Raw genomic sequence first — 23,946 nt, 5'->3', positions numbered from 1 at the left:
GAAATCCAAATGTAAAGTATTGTGACTGTGGGAATTCCCTGGCAGTCCAGTGGTTAGGACTCCAAGCTTCCACTGCAGGGGGCCCGGGTTCAGTCCCTGGTCGGGGAACTAAAGATCTTGCATGCCGCCAGGAGACTGCTTAGGGGCAACTTAGGGGAAAGCTTTACTGTACGCGAGTTACTAAAGCTAACCAAAAATAAACAAATAATTTAAGAATCATTTTTTAGAAGGCCAGAGTGTCAATTTAATATCTCCAAACAACGCTTTAATTGCTACTCAAAAGCAAGAAACTCACATGATTTCTTATACCAGGTGCCTCAATGGATGACTTTGAAAACATCTCACAGCATGTATATGATTAAATGTCAAATAAGGGTTTCCCACAAGTTCTTTGAGTTCAAAGGTGGCCCATATGTTGGGGAAAGTGTTTGTACAGGTAGAAAGGGAGTGAGCACCTTCGGGCATAACTGGGAAAAGGAAAGGGCTGTTTGGAGTTCACTTGTCTAAGGGAAGGGATTTGGAGAAGCAGATGAGGTTGGAGAGAAACGATCTGGGCAGATGGTGGAATATGGCCTTTGTCCCACAGAGGAGAGCATCTCTGCATTCAAACAACCTCAAAATCCAGCCCAAACATCAACCTAGCAAGCACTTGCAAGTATTACAAACACCTACTATGTGCTGGGTAATAACAGAGGGGAACCACACAGATGCAGCCACAGACCACATGAAGCTTCTGTCTAGCAAGGAAGAAACCCAAGAGTGGACATAGTGAGGCCTACATAGTAAAATGAGGATAAACCCACCAGGTTGTACACCTTCAACGTACACAGCATTATCCATCCATTATATCTGAGTAAAGCTCGGGGGACAGGATTAGAGCAGAAGGCTGCAGCAGTAATAAATGGCATGTAATCCAGGCCTGGGGGACAAGTTTCCCAGAGGAAGGAACACCCCAAACTGTGGTTCTCAACCTTGGCCACACATCAGAATCACCTGCGCAAGCTTTTAAAAATAGCAAAGTCAAGCCTCATTGCCCAGACATTCAGATGTTAATTGATCTTGGGTGGAGCCCAGGCATTGGTATTTCTTAAAACTGCCCAGAGGATGTAATGTACAGGCAGGGTTAAGAATAATGGGTCTAAGCTGAGCCCCAGCATGAGGAAGAGTTAGCCAAGGGGATGGGCGACACAGGCAGAGGAAACTGTGAGCCCTGGTGGGGGAGCTCCACCCTCCTGAAATTTTTCCTAGTAAAATGTTGACACAAATTAAAAAGTCAGGGGCAGGGAGAATTGGAGAAAGGTGGTCAAAAGGCACAAACTTCCAGGCACTTCCCTGACAGTCTAGTGGTTAAGACTCTGTGCTCCCACGGGTGCAGGTTCAATCCCTGGTGGGGGCACTAAGATCCCACATGCCGCGTGGCACAGCCAAAAAAAAAAAAAAAAGAGGCACAAACTTCTGGTTATCAGATAAATAAATACCAGGGATGTAATGTACAACACAGGATTCAGGGAAGGAGCAATGGAACCTCAACACAGATAAAGCATGGTGGCAGCCGAAACAGGGGAGACAGGCAGGGGCCAGACTGAATGAGCCCTGAAGTCCATGTTCAAGGGCCTGGGCTTTATGCCAAGAGCTATAGAGAGCAACTTAAACAGAAGAATGATAGGATCAGACATGTTTTCAAATATTTGGCACTGTGGTCTTTTCCTGAAACGGCAATAAAGGAAACAGAATCATGGACGATGGTGGGTGGCAGCAAGGTGGGCAGCGGGCAGGAGATGGAACCCACAGGACCAGGGGGCGGGGGGTGGGGGGAGGGGTTGGTTAGATGCAGGATGAACACGGGGACTAACCTGAAGAGGCTCCCATTAGCCTCAGGTAGAAAAATTTGAGCTTTTTTTTTTTTTTTAAGAGAGAGAAACCTAAGAGACATATGACCTGGAGGCAGGGGTGGGGGAAGGCTGCAAGGATATTAACACCTGAGTTCATAATGATACACTGAGAGGAAAAAAGAACTAATCGGTCACCTTTGGAGGTTGCCCATACTCTAAAAGGTTCTTTCCCTTTCACATGAAAACTATATTTTGGGGTAACCGAAAAGCTGACAATGGAAAACTCTTCACAGAATTCCAGCTAATAAATGCAGATGGAATAACAGAATTTGAAAAACCCCCTTTTCTGAACACTTAGTGAAATAATGGATTTAAGGTATAATCATCAATGGATGCTAAAACCATCAGCAAGGTTGATGGAATTTTATAAAGAAGGGATCAGGCAGATTCTCCGTGATCCCAGCTGCTCAGCGTCAACCTCATAAAAATGGAGCGAGCAGACGTCACTCCCATTTTTTTTTGTTTGTTTGTTTTTTTGTTTTTTTTGCGGTACGCGAGCCTCTCAGTTGTGGCCTCTCCCGTTGCGGAGCACAGGCTCCAGACGCGCAGGCTCAGCGGCCATGGCTCACGGGCCCAGCCACTCCACGGCATGTTGGATCTTCCCAGACCGGGGCACGAACCCATGTCCCCTGCATCGGCAAGCGGACTCTCAACCACTGCGCCACCAGGGAAGCCCACTCCCATGTTTTGATTCATGAGGAAGGATACAGCCTCTCCTCCAAGCAGTGCTCATTGTGGAACTTAAATCTCCACTGAACCCGAATCTAACTATAACACAAGGAAGCGATAAGCCAAGCCTGAAATGGGGGACATTCTAAAAGTCCAGCGATGGAGTTACTCTGAAAAGCTGATGGTATTAAAACAAAACAGAGTATTGTTAGATAATAACAATGCTTGGGAAGGAATATGAGGGAACTTTCTGGGGGCAAGGGTAATGTTCTAGGGCTGAATCAGGGTTTTGGATTACCAGATATATGCATTTGCCAAAACTCATCAAATGGCGCACTTACGATTTGTGCATTTCATTGTATGTAAAGTTAACCTTAAGAGGGAAAAAAAGGCATATAAACAAATATTGACCTCTAATTAATGATTTATATGCTGATGTATTTGAGGGGAAGTACACTGATGTCTGCAACTTACTGTGAAACGCATCCCAAAAATAAGATGGATTGATGGATGGAGGGATGGATTAATAGTAATTGTTAATGGTAGAATTTGAAAGGTGAGTATAAAATGTTTTCAACTCTCAATTTTTATGTGTGAAAATTTTTCCTAGTAAAATGATGACACAAATTAAAAAGTCAGGGGCAGGGAGAATTGGAGAAAGGTGGTCAAAAGGCACAAACTTCCAGGCACTTCCCTGACAGTCTAGTGGTTAAGACTCTGCGCTCCCACTGCAGGGGGTGCAGGTTCAATCCCTGGTGGGGGCACTAAGATCCCACATGCTGTGTGGCACAGCCAGAAAAAAAAAAAAAAGAGGCACAAACTTCCGGTTATCAGATAAATAAATACCAGGGATGTAATGTACAACATGATGACTATAGCTAACACTGCTGTAGGATATACAGGAAAGCTGTTAAGACAGTAGATCCTAAGAGTTCTCATCATAAGGAGAAAAATTTTTTTTCCTTTCTTCTTTCTTTCTTTCCTTTTTATTTTATCTGTATGAGAAGATGGGTGTTAGCTGAACCTATTGTGGTAATCATTTCACAACATGTAAATAAATCACACTGTTTGCCTTAAACTTATCCAGTGCTGTATGCCAATTATTTCTCAATAAAACTGGAAAAAGATTAAACTTAAAAAGTGGACTGATGGGGCTTCCCTGGTGGCGCAGTGGTTGGGAGTCCGCCTGCCGATGCAGGGGACGCGGGTTCGTGCCCCAGTCCGGGAGGATCCCACATGCGGCGGAGCGGCTGGGCCTGTGAGCCATGGCCACTGAGCCTGCGCGTCTGGAGCCTGTGCTCCGCAACGGGAGAGGCCACAACAGTGAGAGGCCCGCGTACCACAAAAAAAAAAAAAAAAAAAAATGTGGACTGATGAAATAAATTACGGTTTCTACGTTATGTGTATTGCATATGAATGTACATACACACACATGATGAAACATTATGTACATCCTGAGAGTAATGACTTATTCTTGCCACTGTGTTAAGATCTCTGAGACAGAATAAAGAGAAGGTCAAGACGTGTTTTTTAAAACACACCTGGGGACTTCCTGGCGGTCCAGTGGTTAAGACTCCGCGCTTCCACTGCAGGGGTGGGGGCGGGTTCCATCCCTGGTCGGGGAACTAAGATCACGCATGCCTCGAGGTGCGGCCAAAAAATTAAAAAAACAAACAAACAAAAAAACGAAACCTCAAAAAAACACACCTATGTCAGCCCCTGTGGATAGTCCTGCGCGAGTTCAGTGTACAGTGTGCTGACCGTGTCTCATCTCAAGCTCACCCGTCAAGTCTTTGTGTCTTTCCCACCCACACGCCACGGGCACCTGCTCACCCAGGAACCCAGGTGTCGGGGGGAGTCCACGCACCTCGGAGCGGCCCTCAACCAGTGGGAGTGGATAACTGCACCCTCTTTTTTTTTTTTTTTTTTTTTGCGGTACGCGGGCCTCTCACTGTTGCGGCCTCTCCCGTTGCGGAGCACAGGCTCGGGACGCGCAGGCTCAGCGGCCATGGCTCACGGGCCCAGCCGCTCCGCGGCATGTGGGATCTTCCCGGACCGGGGCACGAACCTGTGTCCCCTGCATTAGCAGGCGGACTCTCAACCACTGCACCACCGGAGAAGCCCCACTCTCCTCTCCTAGGCAGGCAATTCGGGAGACGTTCAGTCAGCTCTCCAGGAGACCTTGGCAGAATCGCGGTCCTGTTGCCCAGAGTGAGAATCCGTCCCTCTTGGACCGCTTCCCAGATCACCTGCACTCCAGCCCTGGTTTCATGTTTTACTTTTAGAGGAACCCAAGACACTTGGTACCAGAACTGTCCTAAACAGCAGATCCTCAGGATGTGAGTCAATACCTGGATTTCTCATTTCCTGTGCATCAAACAGCTGGTGCTAAGTGGGTGGCGACGGCCCACGGTATGCAAACACACACGATAAGGCCCTCACCTGTGCAGGACTGGGAGGGGGCACGGGCGGGGGGGGGAGTGGGCATCTGCATTAGCTCTACCCGTGGAATGGGGCGGAGGGGTGGGTGCTGGTAATTATAAGGATTGTGAGGTTGGCTGGTTTTTACTAACAGATTGGAAGCTTTGAGGAAAGAGACCGGTTGACAGGCTCAAATCAGCCATCCACTCAGGGCATTCTGTGAATGCCAGAGGCTTCTATGGCAATGTTTAAAGAGACCTACATCTCCTGCCAGAAAGATAAGGCCAGGACTTAATCGGGGAGGGGCAGGGGGGACACTGGGAGGGGATCTTGAGGGGGCAGAACACAAGGCAGATAGAGGGGAGTGTATGGACATGGTGCGTTCTCCCATGTGTGAGCTATCGTCTTGGTAGAGGTGCCCAACCCAGTCCCTGTGCTGTTGGAACCCAGTGCCTTGGAACTTGGACGTGATATTGACTTACAGGAAATAAGGTAGAGGTGCCCGGACTGCCATGGAATCCTGAGGAAGGTAGGAGATGGCTCCAAGAAGTGAGAAAGTAAAAACGGTGACCAGACACCCCAACATCTGACTATACTCCCCAGGACTGGCCAGAGAACACACCCTTCAGTAAGGAACACAGCAGTGAGGAGGGTCCTGGTGTCCTCCAGAAGTCCCCTGAGGGCTGTGCTCAGTGGGCAGGGGGTGACAGAAGATGCTCCCTCGTGTCTTCGAGGGTGATGAGATCCTGGCATAACCAAAGAGGTACCACTTAACTGCCAGATGCAGATGGACATAATTACCACCACAACCAGCTAGGCCAGAGTGGCAGCTGGGGTGTTGTTGACAGAGGTGACCTCAGGCAAGGGCTCAGAAACGACAGCATTCCTAGAGGGTGAGATGGTTGGCCAACCAGTGAGGGTGCTGCTTGATGTGTCTCGCAAGAAAAAAATCAATCACTCGTGAGCAAAAGGCTGAGGTCAGCCCCTGCAGTGGAAAATCATGACTCCTTCATCTGGTTCCCAGCTCTGAGGCGGTTCTACAACAAACAGCTGATGGAAGGAAGGATTGGATGGATCCCCTTGAGGAAGGGCCCTGTGATGCCACCCTAAGTACACACAATAAATATTCCTTCCCCAGCGGGACTTAGGACAATGCACCCCCAGACCTCGTGAGGACTGTTGGATGCAGTCTGGGCTGGTATGTATATACCAGGGCTCCTGAATGCCACCACCCTCACCTTGTTGCCACGGGAAAGGGCCCACGTCCTTCTCACTAGTCAGAGGATCTACCCTATGGCGATGTCCCTGGTTCTGAGTGCAAACTGGGGTGGTTTTATTTAACAGCCCCCAGGAGCCTCCCCATGAGTAACAGCCACTGTGGAGGGAAGGACCAAACAGATGTCCTGGAGCTGCCCACTGCCCACCTCCACCCAAGATAAATCTAAACAAGCCCACAGTTCCTCCTGGAATTGCAGACACTGGTGCCTCTACCACAAAGACTCAGTGGACATCCTCATCACATCCCCATTCAGATCACCAGGGAGCCCCTGCCAAAAACAGATCGTGCTGGATGGTGGTGGACCACTTGTTTAACCAAGTGGTAGCCCCAGTGGCAGCTGTGGGACAGTCAACACAGCCTCTGGCATTTGGTCTGTGGCTAATCTTTTCAAAACTATCAATAAAAAGGGTCAAAAGCAGTTGGTTTGTAAGTGGGCAGGACAGCAGGACACATTCTTTGTCTTGCTCCAGGGACCTGGTAACTGCCCCGTTCTCTCCCATGAGACACCTCGACTGTCAGGACACTGCCTGAGCTGTCACACTGGTCTGATATACAAACAACAGCATATTATTTGGACCTGGGGAGCGGTGACACGTCTCTGAAACGGAAGCTTAGAAAAGCAGCAGAGGGGATGATACAGACAGATGCAGAAGCAGCATCACCTAAGAGACAGCCTCTAACTGGTGACTGTCAGGGCCGAGGTAAACAGGGAAAATCCACTTTATGGCTCCAACCTGACCCCTTTCAATGTTGAAGGACCTGAGAGGACCCAGCCTAAAAGAGTCAGCTTCCTTAATCTCTGAGCTGTGGCACCACTGATAGAAGTAGGGCCACCGAGAAATGTGGGGGGAGGAGAAAAGAGGGAAAGCTGCCTTCAGAGTTTATTCCCCCCAAATACATATAATGGAAAATTTGCCCTGTGTGCAAATTCCACCCCCCTTTTTTGGCTGCGCTGGGTCTTCACTGCTGCACGTGGGCTTTCTCCAGTTGCGGCGAGTGGGGGCTACTCTTCATTGCAGCGTGCCGGCTTCTCATTGCGGTGGCTTCTCTTGTTGCGGAGTGCAGGCTCTAGGCACACGGGCTTCAGTATCTGTGGCACACGGGCTCAGTAACTGTGGCTCGCAGGCTCAGCAGTTGTGGCTTGCGGGCTTTAGAGCACGGTCTCAGTAGTTGTGGCGCACGGGCTTAGTTGCTCCATGGCATGCGGGATCTTCCCCAACTAGGGATGGAACCCGTGTCCTCTGCATTGGCAGGCGGATTCTTAACTACTGGACACCTACTTCCCCAACCCCTTTTTAATTAATTCGCATTGGAACCAAATACTGAAGAGCCACAGTTTTATTTCACATGTGCTCGGGTGTGGTAGCATCAATATTTACAGTGCATGAGGTCACAGAACTTACAGAATAAAAAGCAATTCCAAGCAAGTCAAAGCCCACGCCTTTCCAAGCTGTGCCCCCACCCCCAACCAATGTATTATGCATAATGCATATAACACTGGAGAAAAAAGACCACAGTACAAATGAAATAACCCCAGACCAAATACGTATCAGGTAACTAATACTGTCCAATACAACATTTTTAAAGTTAATGATACTGTTGAGATTATTTCAGTGGTGAATAAGCCTTTCTTTAAAAAAAATTCAACGTAACATTGGTATTTACATCACCAGGTAATGTGAACATGCCTCAAGTTGCCTAATCCTCAGGACTAAAAATAATTATATTTGCATTATTTGTGCACATTCCTCAACCTGAATAAAGAAATAAAAGGAGCTCAGTGCTATCACAGGTTATGTGTCATGCCGATTACGTGAAGATGCTAACGTCTTCAAGTCTCTCATAATAACTCAGGTAAGCACCTATTCCATGGATCTCCATCCCCAGCACCCTACATACCTTCTCAACTCACCCCAGAGGCCCAAGAGCCTGGAGAATTCCTGACATGAGCTGCTCAGCTCCAGGGTGACAGAGACCCAACCATCCCAGGCTGCTAGCACCCTAGTGTTGAGGGAAAAGGGATTAAGAGAAGGGGAGAAGACAGGGGTGGAGGGGTGTTTACACACATGGGCTTCCCAGATCCCTCAGTTCACAGAACAAAGAGAAAGAGAAGGAATATTGCAGACGACTATAAAACATACATTGATAATGCCAGAGCTAGAGCCTTTCAAACATCAAATGTCATGGAAGCACCATTACATCAGACAGGCTGTAGAAGAAAAACCACCACACGGAATGAATGGTGATAATCAATATGGATCTGGAGGAGTTTGTGAATGATCTGCTATGGCTTATAGATTTATTAATTTTATTTACTTATTCTTGTCTTGTTCCAAGAAGATTTTTGTTCAGCATTCCAAAAGACTGTGGATAAAGAGTGCAAATGTCAATGGAAGAGGAAGGGGAAATGGCAGAATGGAGGAGAAATGAGCACAGTTGAGGATCAGATCCCTATCCTCCAGGACTCACAGACATTTACAGATTTAATTCTGCTCCCTCATCACGGAGAAAAGGTAAGTACACAGTTTAAAAAAAAATAAATTTAAAAATATAAAATAATTCTTAAAAGTGAAAAACAGACCTAACTGTCCACAGAGGAAGTAATCATTTCAAGTGAATTTGAAATAGTATTTTGACTATATTTAGACTAAGGATAAAAATACATCTTGAACTGCATTAAAACAAATAAACCTGCATCTGGTAGATTTCATCCTATTAATAATATTTCATTACTATTCTGAATCTATAAAATACATAATAGGATAAATAAGTAATTACATCGGGTTTTTAGGAACCAAACATTTCAGTATAAAATAGAAACAAACATAAAATCAAAGAAAGTTAAGTAAAAGCCCTGCAATCAGGAAATCTCTGTACCATCCACTCAATTTTGCTATGAACCTAAAACTGCTCTAAAAAACAATGTAACTTAAAATTTTTTCTCTTTCTAAAAAAATATTTATTTCCCAGCAATAGCCACAAAAACAGCTAAGAAATGACACTAGCCAGTAGCACTTAGCTCCTCTAGCACTTAAATTATGGTCTCTAAATATTTCCCACAAAAAGGAACCAGGGCTCCTTAAGAAATTACTTAATCCAAGTCTGGGGCAGAATATATACAAAATAAGCCTAAAACAATCAACAACTATTAGGGCCACACAAAATGACATAGAAGCCAATTTGAAGGAGCTCCAACTGGCTGAAAATGGGATATTTTGAGCATTAAAAGATTTATCATTTCGTTAGATTGAAACACATCAGATATGCAAAAATAGCCAAATTCATAATACTCCTTCCCACCTAAAAGAAAAGCTTATTGGGCATCCCTGAAGTCTGCTGGGGTATCAACTCATTATTCTGAAAACTGATGAATAAAGAGGAAGAATACAGCATCCGTCTTGCCTTTGCTACAGACTTTTTCAGAATAACCAAACAATTGATGAAGAGAATTCTTTGTAGAAGAACCACAGCTAGTAAATGCAGAAGAAATGAGATTTAAAATCATCGTTTTGGGGGCTGAAGGCAGAATTACACTTCTTTTTCTTTTCTTTTGGCCGCACCGTGCGGCTTGTGGGATCTTAGCTCCCCAACCAGGGACTGAACCCAGGCCCTCGGCAGCAAGAGTGCAGAGTCTTAACCACTAGACCACCAGTGAATTCCCAGGATTATACTTCTAAGCTCCACAAAAACTCCTTCAAAATTCAGAACTGAGGTAAAAGAAGTTTCCATTGTCTCTTGAATAGATAAAAGCCAACTAAATACTCCCAGAAAGTCTATTTAGTACTCTGGCCTACTAAATTCTGTATTAAATGTATCAAACTTAAAAAAAATCACCATTTTACAATCCCTGCTGGACTAATGACTTTAGGCAACAATCACCAATGACTGCTGAAACATTAGATGAAAAGATGATGTGGAACTTTCTAGTGGAGGAGCCAAGCTGACAACACCTGGTCAATCTCAGCATCACTGAAAGCAATGAAGTCTTCCTACCAAAAAAGGAGAAAAGTTGAACATGAATCTGTCTAGCTTCTAGCTCTAACTTTAATAGATGTCCACCTCTACCAGTTTACAGAAAATATGAAGGATAGTACATGTCAAACACCACCACAAATCCAAAATGTAGGAAATATGAAGATATAATATCCAGATAACTTGAACAAATAAATGGCACAAAATAAGAAGAGAGGGTATCTTATAGACTTAGAGAGACTTAAGAAATATATCACATACAATATATGGATCTTGTTTTTAGATCCTGATTCAAACAAAAGAACTGTAAAGTGACACAATTCCTCAAGAAATCAAAGAAAAAAACTAAACCTAAAGCTAGCAGAAGGGAGGAAATAATGAAAATTAGAGCAGGGATTAAGTGAAATAGAGAATAGAAAAAAGATCAATGAAAGTAAGAGTTCATTTTTTGAAAAGATCAACAAAACTGATAAATCTTTAGCTAGATTAACTAAGAAAAAAAGAGAGAAGACTCAAAATCAGAAATGAAAGAGAAGATATTACAACTGATGGCACACACACACAAAAAAAGGATTATGAGACTATTATGAACAATTGTATACCTATAAATTGCAAAACCTAAAGAAACAGATAAACGTCTAGAAACATACAACCTACCAAGACTGAATCATGAAGAAATAGAAAATTTGAACAGACCAATAACTAGTAAGAAGATAGAATCAGTAATTGAAAATCTCAAAGAAAAACAAAGGATCAGATGGCTTTAGCTAGAGAATTCTACCAAACATTTAAAGAAGAATTAACACCAATCCTCCTGAAACTCTTCCAAAAAATTAAAGAGGAGGGAACACTTCTAAGCTCATCCTATGAGAACAACATAACCCTAACACCAACGCCAGACAGGACATATCAAAAAAAGAAAACTGCAAGCCAATATCAATATTCCTGATTAATATTGATGCAGAAATCCTCAAAAAATATCAGCAAACTAAATTCAACAACTTTTTTTTTTTTTTTTTTGGTCACGCTGCATGGCTTGTGGGATCTTAGTTCCCTGACAAGGGATGGAACCCGCGCCCTTGCCAGTAAAGGCACTGAGTCCTTACCACTACACCACCAGGGAATTCCCTCAACAACTCTTTAGGAGGATTATACATCATGACCAAGTGAGATTCGGAATGCAAGAATGATTCAACATATGAAAATCAATCAATGGAACGCACATTAACAGAATGAAGGACAAAAACATGATCATTTCAATTGAGGCAGAAATTTATTTGGTAAGATTCCACAACTTTTTATGATAAGACACTTAACGAACTATGAATAGGAGAAAATTACCTCAACACAATGAAGGCCATATATGAAAACCAATAGTTAACATCATACTCAATGTGAAAGATTGCAAGCTTTTCTTCCGTGATCAGGAACAAGGCAAGGGTGCTCACTCTCACCACTTCTATTCAACATACTGTTGGAAGTCCTAGCCAGAGCAACAAGCAAGAAAAAGAAACAAAAGACATTCAATTTGAAAGGAAGAAGTAAAATTATCTCTATTCACAGATGACATGATCTTATATGTAGAACACCCTAAAGATTTCACACACACACACACACACACACACACACGCAAAATTGTTAGAACTAATAAATGAATTCAACAAAGTTGCAGGATACAAAATCAACATACAAAAATCAGTTGCATTTCTATACACTGACAATGAACAATCCAAAAAGGGAATTAAGCAATTCCAATTATAATAGCATCAAAAAGAATAAAATACTTGGGAATAAACCTAACCAAGGAGGTGAAAGACTCATACACTGAAAACTACAAAACACTGCTGAGATTTAAAAAGACACAAATAAATGGAAAGACATCCCATGTTAATGGATCGAAATACTTAGTACTGTTAAGATGTCCATATTACGCAATGTGATCTACAGAGTCAATGTAATCTCTATCAAAAACCCAACAGCATTCTTTGCAGAAATAGAAAAGTTCATCCTAAAATTCATACAGAATTTCAAGGAACCCCCAATAGCTAAAACAATTTTGGAAAAGAAGAATAAAGTTTGGAGACTCACACTTCCTGATTTCAAAACTACTGTAATAAAAACAATGAGTTACTGATATAAAGATAGACAAATACACCAATGGAATAGAACAGAGGGGCCTGAAAATAAACTGTCACGCAAATGTTCACATGGTCATCAGTAAGGGTGCCAAGACCACTCAATGGGGAAAGGACAGTCTCTTAAACAAAAACTGTTGGGAAAACTGGATATCCACATGCAGAAGAATGAAGTTGGATCCTTACTTTACACCATATACAAAAATAACTCAAAATGGATCAAAGACTGAAACATAAAACCCAAAATTTAAAACTCCTCGAAGAAAACATAGGGGGAAAGCTTTATGATATTGGGCTTGGTTGGCAGTGACTGCTTGGATATGACACCAAAAGCACAGGCAACAAAAGCAAAAATAGACAAATGGAACATCAAACTTAACTTTTTCACATCAAGGGATACAATCAATACAGTGAAAAGTCAATCTATGGAATGGGAGATAATAATTGCAAATCATATATCTGATAAGCGGTTAATATCCAGAATAATAAAGACCTACAACTCAACAAAAAAAAAATCAAATATGATTTTAAAATGGGCAAAAGACCTGAATAGACATTCTTCCAAAAATGGTATACAAATAGCCAACAAGCATATGAAAAGATGCTCAACATTACTAATCATCAGAGAAATGCAAATCAACACCACAATAAGTTATCATCTCACACCACTATCAAAAACAAACAAACAGGGACTTCTCTGGTGGCGCAGTGGTTAAGAATCTGCCTGCCAACGCAGGGGACACGAGTTCAAGCCCTGGTCCGGGAAGATCCCACATGCCGCGGAGCAACTAAGCCCATGTGCCACAACTACTGAGCCTGTGCTCTAGAGCCTGGGAGCCACAACTACTGAGCCTGCGTGCCACAACTACTGAAGCCTGAGCGCCTAGAGCCCATGCTCCGCAACAAGAGAAGCCCTGCTCGCCACAACTAGAGAAAGGCCGTGCACAGCAACAAAGACCCAATGCAGCCAAAAATAATTAAAAAAAAAAAAAAAAGAATCTGCCTGTCAATACAGGGGACATGGGTTCAACCCCCAGTCCAGGAAGATCCCACATGCCACGGAGCAACTAAGCCTGTGCACCAGAACTACTGAGCCTGTACTCTACAGCCCGCGAGCCACAACTACTGAGTCGCGCGCCTAGGGCCCATGCTCCGCAACAAGAGAAGCCACTGCAGTGAGAAGCCTGTGCACCGCAACGAAGAGTAGCCACCGCTCACCGCAACTAGAGAAAGCCCGTGCAGAGCAGAGACCCAGTGTAGCCATAAATAAATAAATAAATAAATAAATAAATAAATAAATAAATAAATAAATTTATTAAAACAAACAAAAAAATGGAAGATAAGATTTGGTGAGGATATAGAGAAACTGGAACACTCGTGTACTGCTGATGGGATTATAAAGTGGTCCAACTGCTATGGAAAACAGTATAGAGTTTCCTCAAAAAATGAAAAATAGAACTACTATATGATCCAGCAATCCCACTTCTGGGTATATATCCAAAAGAATAGAAAGCAGGGTCTCAAAAAGATATTTGCACACCCATGTTCACAGCAGCACTATTCACAACAGGCAGGAGGTGAAAGCAACCCAAATGTCCACTGATGGACGAATGAATAAACAAAATGCGGTATATACATGCAATGGAATATTATTCAGCCTTAAAAAGGAAGTCTTGGGCTTCCCTGATGGCGCAGTGGTTGAGAGTCTGCCTGCTGATGCAGGGGACGTGGGTTCGTGCCCCGGTCCGGGAAGATCCCACATGCCGAGGAGCGGCTGGGCCCGTGAGCCATGGCCGCTGAGCCTGTGCGTCCGGAGCCTGTGCTCCGCAACGGGAGAGGCCGCAACAGTGAGAGGCCTGCGTACCGCAAAAGAAAAAAAAAAAGGAAGTCTTGTCACATGCTACAGTGTGGATGAACACTGAGGACATTATGCTAAGTGAAATAATCCAGCCACAAAAGACAAATAATATATAATCCCACTTATATGAAGTACCCAGAGTAGTCAGATTCATAGAAACAGAATGTAAAGTAGTGGTTACCAGGGGCTGGGGGTGGGTAGGGGAGTTGTTGTTTAATGGGTATAGAGTTTTACATTTGCAAGATGAAAAAGCTCTGCAGATCTGTTGTACATCAATGTGAATACACTTAACGCCATTGAACTGTACACTTAAAAATCACTAAGATGATAAATGCCATGCTATGTGTTTTTCTATCACACACACACAAAAGACAATTGAGATAATCAGGAAAAACTGAAAACTAACTCTTCACACAGTTAACTGCATTTGAATCCTATACTTACCTGTAATAGATACAGCCACCTAATCCTCAGTGGAAAAAATACTTTCATTAAGAGGTAGAAAACCTAACTTCTAGCCCCAAGTCTCCTAACTAGGTATAAGATGATATTAAAGAATTACTGTGAATTTCATCGGCTATAACAGCATTATGGATATGCTTTTTTTAAAAGGACTCATACTGAAGCATTTGGGGGTGAAATTATATTTTCTAAGATTTGCCTTAATATACTCCTGACAAAAAAGAAAGAGTGAAGGGCGGGGGTAGATGAGAAGGAACAGTAGAATAGTCACAAATGTTGAAGCTGGGCGATGCGGATTCTGCTGCTGCTCTCCCTAGTTTGTGAGTACTTCCAAGTTTTCACAATAAAAAGCTTTTAAAAAGAACAAACAAGGGGGAAAAAAGGATGGTTGGACGGATGGATGTTTCGAATGAATGGCAGCAGGATTAATGTATTGAGGTTTTATAACAATAGTATCCCAGGGCTTCCCTGGTGGTGCAGTGGTTGAGAATCTGCCTGCCAATGCAGGGGACATGGGTTCGAGCCCTGGTCTGGGAAGATCCCACGTGCCGCGGAGCAACTAGGCCCGTGAGCCACAACTACTGAGCCTGTGCTCCGCAACGAGAGGCCGCGATAGTGAGGCCTGTGCACCGCGATGAAGAGTGGCCCCCGCTTGCCGCAACTAGAGAAAGCCCTCGCACAGAAATGAAGACCCAACACAGCCAAAAAAAAAAAAAAAAAAAAAAATAGCATCCCAGTACACAGGCTATAGTTAATTTTTAGAAAGCTTTATGTTTTATTTTAACTTGCATTTAACAGATTTTTAAAAAGAAACTAGAATGCAATTGAAAGCATTTTCAAGCTTCAAGTAAATGTTTCTCACCACCTCCCCCCGCAATAAATAAACAAATCAAAGAAGGTAAATGAGTGAAGAACAGGGAACAGAGGTACCAAGGGGGCCGTGGAGAGCAGCCCACCAGGACCGTATCTGGACACAATTGGAGAAATTTGTGCTGGGAAAACTTCCACCATGTCATGGAATACAAACGAAGTGTGAGAAGGTGCTGCTGACTATTCCTTGGGCACAGAAGATAGACGTGTCTTGTTTCTGTTAAGAGAGGAATCAGTCAAGCAAGGACTTCAGAGCAGGGATGACAGGTGCTCAAGACTGAAAAATGCTGGCACTCAGGGAAAGAGAAGAGACAAGAAGGTGCAAGATGAAAAGCAGGACGGATGGAAGTGAATTCCATCCAGCTCAGGGCACTGATGAGAAAGATCCCAAATCAAGAAACCAGTGAAATAATACTTGGATAGAGGAGACACACAAGGTGGAAGACAAATGGCAGAACTAGTGTAGACTGGGGGTGATCCCACCTGGGGTCAGGGCACGAGAAAGTGAGAGGGTCTGGAAGAGTGACCTTCCTGAGGTGGGGGGGTTGAGTGATGCCACCGAGAAGGCAGTCAGGAAACTTGAGCTGAGCTGGGCGCTGCCCTTGGCAAAGCACTTCCCCCTCCTATAACCCCACCATCCGCAAAATGTGTTAAAAGAAAGGCTCTCCAGGGTCCTTTCCTTGGTTCTGGATACGTTTTTCTCCAAACTTATTCCTGGCTGTAAGGATGATTAAACACGAGGGGGTAAATAATAAGGAAACCACTGAAATCTCAACTCAAAGATACATTTTAAACTTGACTGGAAGACCCGCTGTCAATACTCTGGTTGCCTGGAAACAAGAAAGGTGGTCTCCAGGAGCCCCCAGGGTTCCGCTAACCAAGAGGACAAGGGGGAAAATGGAGAGACTCGCCCTGGCCAGGCTGAGTGTGCACTGGGAGACAATAACACAGGCAAGAGACAGAGGGAAGCAACCCCAGCAGTTGCTGCTGTGACAAATCACTGGGCCCCAGCGGCAGGCGGCATGGTACCCACTCCTGTTCCTCAGGATTGGCTGCTCCATAAATTCTCTGTGCACCTGTGACCAACACAGCCCCTTTGCAGGCCCCATGGGATGTTTAAAAATTAGCAACATCAAGTGCTTCCTTGTGACTGAGCCACAAGCAACTTCTGCGCCATGTCTTAATACCCTCCCTGCAAAACAATCTTGAGGTAGATACGATAATTATCCCCATTTCAGGGTGAGGGAAACCAAGGCTCAGTGAGGTCATTTGCCCGATGCTGCCTGACAAGAGGAGGGTAAGCCCCTCCAGTCAGAGTTCCCTGTTGCAGAAAGATTCTCAGTGAGGCCTTGTCTATCAGGCCTTATTGCTACCCCAGGGTCAAAGGGTCTCCTACCTCTGGCACAGAGGCCGGCCAGCGAGGGTGGGGCTGCTCCAGACACGGTAACCCCTGCCTTTTTTTCTGAGGGTCCAGCTTAGGGATGGCCATCTGGTTCTGTGGCCAGAGCGCTAGGACAGCTCTGATGGGGTCAGGCTGGTGGGGGGGAAGGGGGCAGTGAGCCACCAGCAGGAAGGACAGCCCAGCATCCCACAGCCAGGGGTCCCACGAAGGGAAGGCCTTGGGGCCTGCGGGAGCTCAGTGCCCTGCCACTCCCCATGCAAGCCTCAACCTCCCTACCGGTAGAGAGCGAACCTCCGTTTCTGACCCAAACCTGGGGTGGAGGGTGTGCACTCCAGTTTCCTGACTGTGCCTCCAGTGTAACAGCCATCCTACACTGAAACTGGCTGACCCGCTTCCAGGTCCGGCTCACGCAGTTACCATGAACTGAAATCGGCCTCAAGCAGAGCACTTCGAAAGGGCATCAGGTTATAGGCCCTTGCTTGTTCTCGTTCCAATGTTACTTGTGTTTGAACCTGTAAGGGTACAGCTACTTACCGTCAGGCAGTGGGAAGAGCACTGGTCTTGGGAGGCAGAAAACCTGGCTTCCAGCCAGAATCTCCCATAACCCTTGTGCTGCGGCCACTGCTCTGCCTCCCTTTGCCTCGGTTCCCTCATCTCTCCGTTGGGGAAAGTCGCCTGTCCCTAATCACCTCATCCAGGTGTTGTATAAAAGGAGCCAAGTTTGGCAAACACCCTCTGAATTCCTAGGCAGCAGCAATCGGACCTTCATTCACCTACCAGTGTTCCCAGCCTTCTACCCCACCCCCACCCCCAAAGGCCCAGGAGCACAGCCAATTAGACAGCATCACTCACGGCCCGGATCGGGATGAGCCCTATATTCCAGCCGATTTGGCTGACGCTCTCAGTAAAGGTGACTCTGATAGAACCAAGGGGGAAAAGAAAACCTTCTTCTCCAGCAGCCAGAGGGGGCCTCCATCTCGCCAGTTCTCCCAGATTACCTAGCCACACTGCCCCTTCCCCAGAAAGCTCTGGATCAATGATTTTGAAAATTGCTTAAGTCCTAAAGAGGCTTTTAAAATACCAAGAGTCCCCTCCCTACTCCACTTTCCACAGGGATCCCCTTCAAGCAACCCCCTGATTCAGTTCATCCCCATGAGTTCTGCAGAGGAGGAGGGCTTACTCCACATCATCTGGAAAATAGATGCCTGTTCCTACACATGTGACTTTAGTGGCCTCACAAATGCACAGAAAGAAGCAGATGGCCATCTACAGAGTTAACTGGCCTGGACTTGCCAGGCAGCCTCACCATTGATCACGGTGCAAGCCAGTCTTGTGACAAGCGTGTGCTGGCAGGAGAGACTGGAGGGGATAAAGCAGGCAGCCTGGTCTGCAGAGGGTCGGGGACGGAGGGCAAGAGCAATGAGGAGGTGCATGGGGCAGGGGCGGGTTCAGGGAACCCGCTGCAGGACGAGCTCTGTAATCTCCGCCCTGCTGCCCAGTCGCATGGGTATCCCATAGTAGGCCGTGCCTGGGCTCACATAAACAAATGTAGTCTGGGCCACTTGGTACAGACCAGCAAAGAAGGGGTTCAGGAGATAGGCTGCCACATTCAAGGGGAAGATCTGCCCAGCGTGAGTGTGCCCAGAAAGGATCAAGTTGATATCTGGCCGAGCCTGGAGAGCTCTCTTGGCAGCCAGGGGCTGATGAGCTAGCAAGATGGTGGTGTGGTCCGGGCTGCAGCCCCCCAGAGCCTTCTCGAGATCCATGCCGTGGCCAGAGTAGTGCAGGATGTCTGCTTCGATGTCATCCACCCCAGCCAAGCAGATCCAGTCATCATCTTCACCCCCGCCAGGCTGGGCCCGGGTGGCAGAAATCTTCACGTTCTGATTGTGAAGGGGCGTGACATTCAGGGATTCCAGCAGCGCAAACCAGTTGCTGACATCTGATGTGTAATACTCGTGATTCCCCGTGACGAAGTAGGTGCCAAGGCGTGAACGAAGCTGGCCCAGAGGAGCGACGGCTGTCCGGAGGACAGAGGCTTCGGCATCGCACAGGTCACCGACAATCACTGTGACATCCGGTTCCAGCGTGTTCACCATCTTCACGAACATCTCCATCTTGGTCCTGCCCACCGTGGGGCCCAAGTGGATGTCCGACAGCAGTGCGATCTTGAGGTTGTCCATGGAGGCGGGCAGCCAGTGGATGGGCACCTCCACGGTTTTCACAGCCGGGGGTTGGGCAGCGTTCAGCAGCCCTACCACACTGAGCACGGCGGACACCAGCACCGCCAGCGCTGGCCTGAGTGCCAGCTTCCTTGTCTTGTCAAGGCTGCCCACCACCCTGCCGGCGCGCAAGGCCAGGAGCTGGTAGGCCTGCTCCATGCCACTGAGGGTACAGAGGAAGCAGACCATGATGATGTATGCCCCGAGGCAGGAGTAGGCCGTCAGGGAAAAGAGATAGGGCTCCTCGGCCACTAGAAAGAGCATGGTGAAGAAACTGGAATGGGCCAGGGCCAGGAAGGCCACAACGGCCATCTTCCAAAGCTGGAAACAGGCCGACTCTGCAGCAGGGGAGTGGCTGAGGTTGCTGACGGTGCTTCGCCAGATGTAGAGGGAACCGAGGAGCATGAGCGAGTTGGCAAACAGGGCGAGCTGCAGGCGGAACAGCCACCGCCAGGCCCTGAGCTCGAGGCTCTCCGCCAGGTAGGAGCGGGAGACGACCATGGACACGAAGACAGTGCCGGCTGCCAGGGCGGCCTTTGCGCCCAGGGACAGCTGCCTGAAGATCGCCATCACCTCTGCTCCTAAGAGGGTCCCCTGCCAGTTCTGTGCAGGCGGGCTCTGGAAGGTGAGCTCCTTAGATAGGACAGTGGCCAAGGACAGGTTTCCAGGTCAGCTCCGCCTGCAACCAGGAACCGGCGTCAGCTTTGTGGGATATGAGAGCTTCCTTGACCCCAGTCAAAACCTGAAGGCCACTTACACCTGCCCAACCCACCTTGAATCCAAGCCACTCAAATACCAGTCAGTTGCTACATTTTATTATTGAAATACAAACACGCTGGATTATAACAGGATGGGCAGTTTCATTTTCTTACCATTTTCTGTATGTTTAAGGTATTTCCATAATGCGTATGAACTTTTATAATAAGAAAAACATTATTCTAAACCAGCGGTTCTCAAAGTGTGGTCCAGGGAGACCATATCGGGGGGTCCATTAAGTCAAAACTATTTTCAAAAACAGTACTAAGCCATAACCATTCTCTCATGAGTGTACAGTGAAGTTTTCCAGAGGCTACATGACATGTGATATAGCGAGACTGAATGCAGAAGTAGCTATGAGAATCCGACTATCATCTATTAAGACAGACATGAAAGAGATTTGCAAAAATGTACAATGTCACTCTTCGCCCTAAAATTTGGGAAGAAATTATTATTTTTCAAGAAATATATAAAGTTTATTAACATATAACGATTTTATGATTTCTTAAGTAAGTTAATAAATATTTTTACATGTTCGGTTTTAACTTCTAGGACACTTAATGTTTGAGAACCGCTGTTGTAAATAAATGTAAAGAAGGAAATCATGGAAAGCTAGTCGGCTGGTATCTTTTTCAGCTCTAGGCCCAGGAGGGACACCTAGACACCTGACATAAGGATTCCTGGGGTGAAGACGGCCTCCTGGCAGTCACAGGGCAGCCCCTGTGAATGATGCTGCACAGGATAATGAGCAACCACGACATGGCAGGCTGCCCTGTCCCCCAGCTCCTCCTCCATAAATCCTTATCCCTCCCGTCTCACAACACTCCTAGATATTGGTTAAGATCTGCCTTCTCCCCATCTTTCTCTGCCACTGAATCCTTGAACTATTCTCTTGTGGCTCTCATAGCTGGCTAGTTCCCACTCCAGGGCTCCCAGACAAAAAACTGGGGCAGGGGGAAGCACAGACCCAGGTAGACAAAGGTTAGCAAATAGTCATTTGAGGTGACCTTTTCCCAAGAAGAACCCAAAATGAAAATATTTTCAGCAGTTGTTTTCCAAATAAGATTCTCAACCTAGGTTTAAGATAAATAAATAAATAAGTATATAAATAAATAAATATATATGTATGTATTTTTTCCCCCTGCCCTACGCACTTTACTGAAAGCCTTTTATCAAAGGTGTAATTTGCAAGTCAAAGTTCACCATTTTCCACTTATAAAACAAGTCCCAGACTCAGCCCACCCAAACTCTGGAGGAACCAAAGTTGGTTCCCTGAACGTGCAGAGAGACAGGCGCCCGTTTCAATCCCCCGGTCCCTCCCTCCTCAGATCCACCCCACCTTTCCAAGGCCGTGATGCTGACCTTCCCAGGAGCGATTCGGAGTTCCCTCGGCCCCTGTCTTAGCTCTGCCGGGTGGACTGAGGCTGTAGTTCTTCTCCTGCAATCGTGCACGGCCCGCACCGCCCAGCACCTCGCCCCGCCAGACCTCCCTCCAGCAACGCTGGCGGCTACCTGCAGCCTGCCTCTTGCCCACCGCCAAACCCTGAAGGTTTGGAAAATCCAAGCCTTAAAAAGTAGGCGGCGGGAAGGGCCGAGAAGGGCACGAGATGTCCGAAAAGAGAACACCTCGAAGGTAATTAATCCAGTGTTCCCATTGCGGGGGCCTCTCCTGACCCCATTTTTCTCCTTCCGGAGCGCTCCGCAGAGCGCTGGCAAGGGAGGGCGCGCCAAGCCAGAGCCCAAGGCGCCCTCCAAGAACGCGCGCTACTTGGAATCCCCCTCCCGGAAACCCGCAAAGCTGGAAAGCACCTTATCTCAGCCCCTCATTGCACCAATAAGGAAGTAGGTCCCAGCGAAAAGAGGCGGCAGGGGCGGAACACACGAGCGACAGAGCTACCGGTAAGAAAGCTCGCCCCGCCCGGCCGGCCCTCTGCCGGCTCAGCCCACTGCCTGAGCTCCCCCGGTTGCCTTGCGGGCCTGGGCGCGCCTTGGGGTCCCAGGACCTCCGCCCTTTGGGACCCCAGGTGGCCGCAGCACCAGCCCGGTCCCCCGCCAGCCTGTCCCCTATCCATCATTCCTGCGCGGGGGTCCTGTGGACTTACGTGCAAGCCACGCACAGAGTCCAGCAGCAGCGGCACCAGCAGCAGGGAGAGGATGCGAACGACCCCCGGCATATCCACACTCCGGCCCCCTGGCTCCACAGTCAGCGCCCGGGCAGCCGCCGGGTGTCACCTGACTGAGGACCCGCGGCCTGGCACCGCCCCGCGCCGGCTCCGCCCCGCGCCCCGCCCAGCGGCCGCCGAGCCCTGAACCCAGGGAGGCGGGAGCCTGGGGCCAAGCGCGGCCGCGTGACAGCAGGCTGGTGTTATCTGGCCCTGGCAGGGCTCCGCCGGAGGGAGGGGCCTTTTGCAAAGACCCTCAGGAGGCCTGGCTGTCAGCAGCTTGATAACGCGCCTCGGGGTTGGACTTTAACAGGGGTCTCCTTGCTCCCTGACTCCCTTGACAGGACAGAAGAGGGAAGTTGAGGCCAGATAAACCTAAGTGGACTAGATGGACTCCCAGCCCTGCCTACGGGGCTGTCCGGAAGACTAAACCAGGGGCCTGCAAAGTGTGGTTCCCTAGACCAATCCTGTATCTGGTACGTGTTAGAAATAGCAGGTCCTCGCCCAAGAAATTCTAGGGGTGGGATCCAGAAATCTGTATTTTTACAAACCCTCCAGGTAGTTCCGATTCACGCTAAAGTTTGAGAACCACTGTTCCAGGTTATTGATACATTTAGAGGTGTGTTTCAACTGTGGCGAAATCTTTCCGAATGCCAACCCTCAAAGCACCAGGGGCTGCGGAATTTTTATTTCATCGTTGGGTTTTGAGAGATAAGAGTAGCAACACCTCCCATCTTTCAGTTTTGCCCTTGAGCCTCTCAACATCCCTGCGATGCCGCAGATCTGTCAACTGGGCATAAAATACAAGTTTTATCCAAGTTTTCCACTCGTGAAAACGAAGTCTCTACTGTGTGAGTTAACGTGTCCAGGACCGCTGGTTAACCACTAGATATGAGTCTGAAGTTAAGTCTTTCCTACCTAGTTCCCCGAACTCTCTGAAAATCCCCCCTTTCTCAGAGGAAGGAGCCTTTAGGGAAATCGATTTCAAATATATGTATTTTTCCAGCTTTATTGAGTTATAATTAACATTCCACAAAATTCACTCGTTTTAAATATTTTCGACTTTCATATTGTTAACTTAGTTTTGAAAAATAAAAATGTAGGGTTAGGGGATTCCCTGGTGGCCCAGTGGTTAGGACTCATCGCTTTCACTGCGGTGGCCTGGGTTTGATCCCTGGTGGGGGAATTAAGGTTCTACAAGTCTCAGGGCGCAGCCAAAACCAAAACAAAACAAAACAAAAAAACAAATGTACGGTTAAATTATGCGGTCTATTGACAGACTCCTAGACTAAACTTTACTTAGGCTCCTCTGACTAGAGACTCTTTTAGACTCTTCTAGACCTGGACCTTGGCCTTCTATGCCTGTCCTGTCCTTGCCTGCCCTGTATTGTCCAGTCTTAGCAAAGAATCCTGCTAAGTCAGTTTAGGAACAATCCCCCAATTCTTGTTATCTGATCAAGGTCCTCATCCCCACCCCACCTCCCTTTGACATCTAAGTCCTTGACCTCCCCTTAGCAAGAAACCCTTGAGATGTCCTCTTAAAATTTTTCACCAACAAGCCCTTCTCTCTCTGCTGGCTGTAAATCCCCAGCTATCTTTGCTGTACTTAGAATTGAGACCCATCCCTCCCCACCTATGGCAGTAGAGTTGACCCTTATTACGAAAAAGTCTTGAAGGAAATCTTCCTTACCATTTTAGCAAGTGTCAGAATAATTTTTTTTAGCACTATTTTTTACAACTTGTGCATCTTTTTAAAACTTAGTCTGGTTTTTAACACTGTGAGCGATGATTATAAAAGTCAAGAATAGTGGTTATTTGTGGGGGTGAGGGCCTGAGATTGTGAGGG

At 46.7% G+C, this 23,946-nt stretch overlaps 2 protein-coding genes across 4 annotated transcripts in view; both read right to left on the bottom strand.

Moving 5' to 3' along the window:
- The window catches only part of GLB1 (galactosidase beta 1), a gene marked incomplete at its 5' end in the record, with an annotated part of 101,119 nt that extends 79,007 nt beyond the window's left edge, over positions 1 to 22,112 (bottom strand). For 2 of the 3 annotated variants that reach the window (XM_079712048.1, XM_079712050.1), the window contains one exon: positions 22,041 to 22,112. In XM_079712048.1, the coding sequence (XP_079568174.1) occupies positions 22,041 to 22,112 (72 nt within the window). The remainder of the gene's footprint in view (positions 1 to 22,040) is intronic. The other variant, XM_079712049.1, reaches the window with a different exon arrangement.
- On the bottom strand, positions 18,409 to 19,752 carry TMPPE (transmembrane protein with metallophosphoesterase domain; the record flags this gene model as incomplete). Its single annotated transcript, XM_079712051.1, has 1 exon — positions 18,409 to 19,752. One exon carries the CDS (start codon positions 19,750 to 19,752, stop codon positions 18,409 to 18,411), a length of 1,344 nt encoding a protein of 447 aa, XP_079568177.1.
- Positions 22,113 to 23,946: the final 1,834 nt, after the last annotated feature.

Source organism: Hyperoodon ampullatus (assembly GCF_949752795.1).
Source record: "Hyperoodon ampullatus genome assembly, chromosome: 10".
Lineage (NCBI taxonomy): Eukaryota > Metazoa > Chordata > Mammalia > Artiodactyla > Ziphiidae > Hyperoodon > Hyperoodon ampullatus.
Note: the sequence above shows the minus strand (reverse complement) of the source record. Positions and strands in the feature narration are given on the sequence as shown.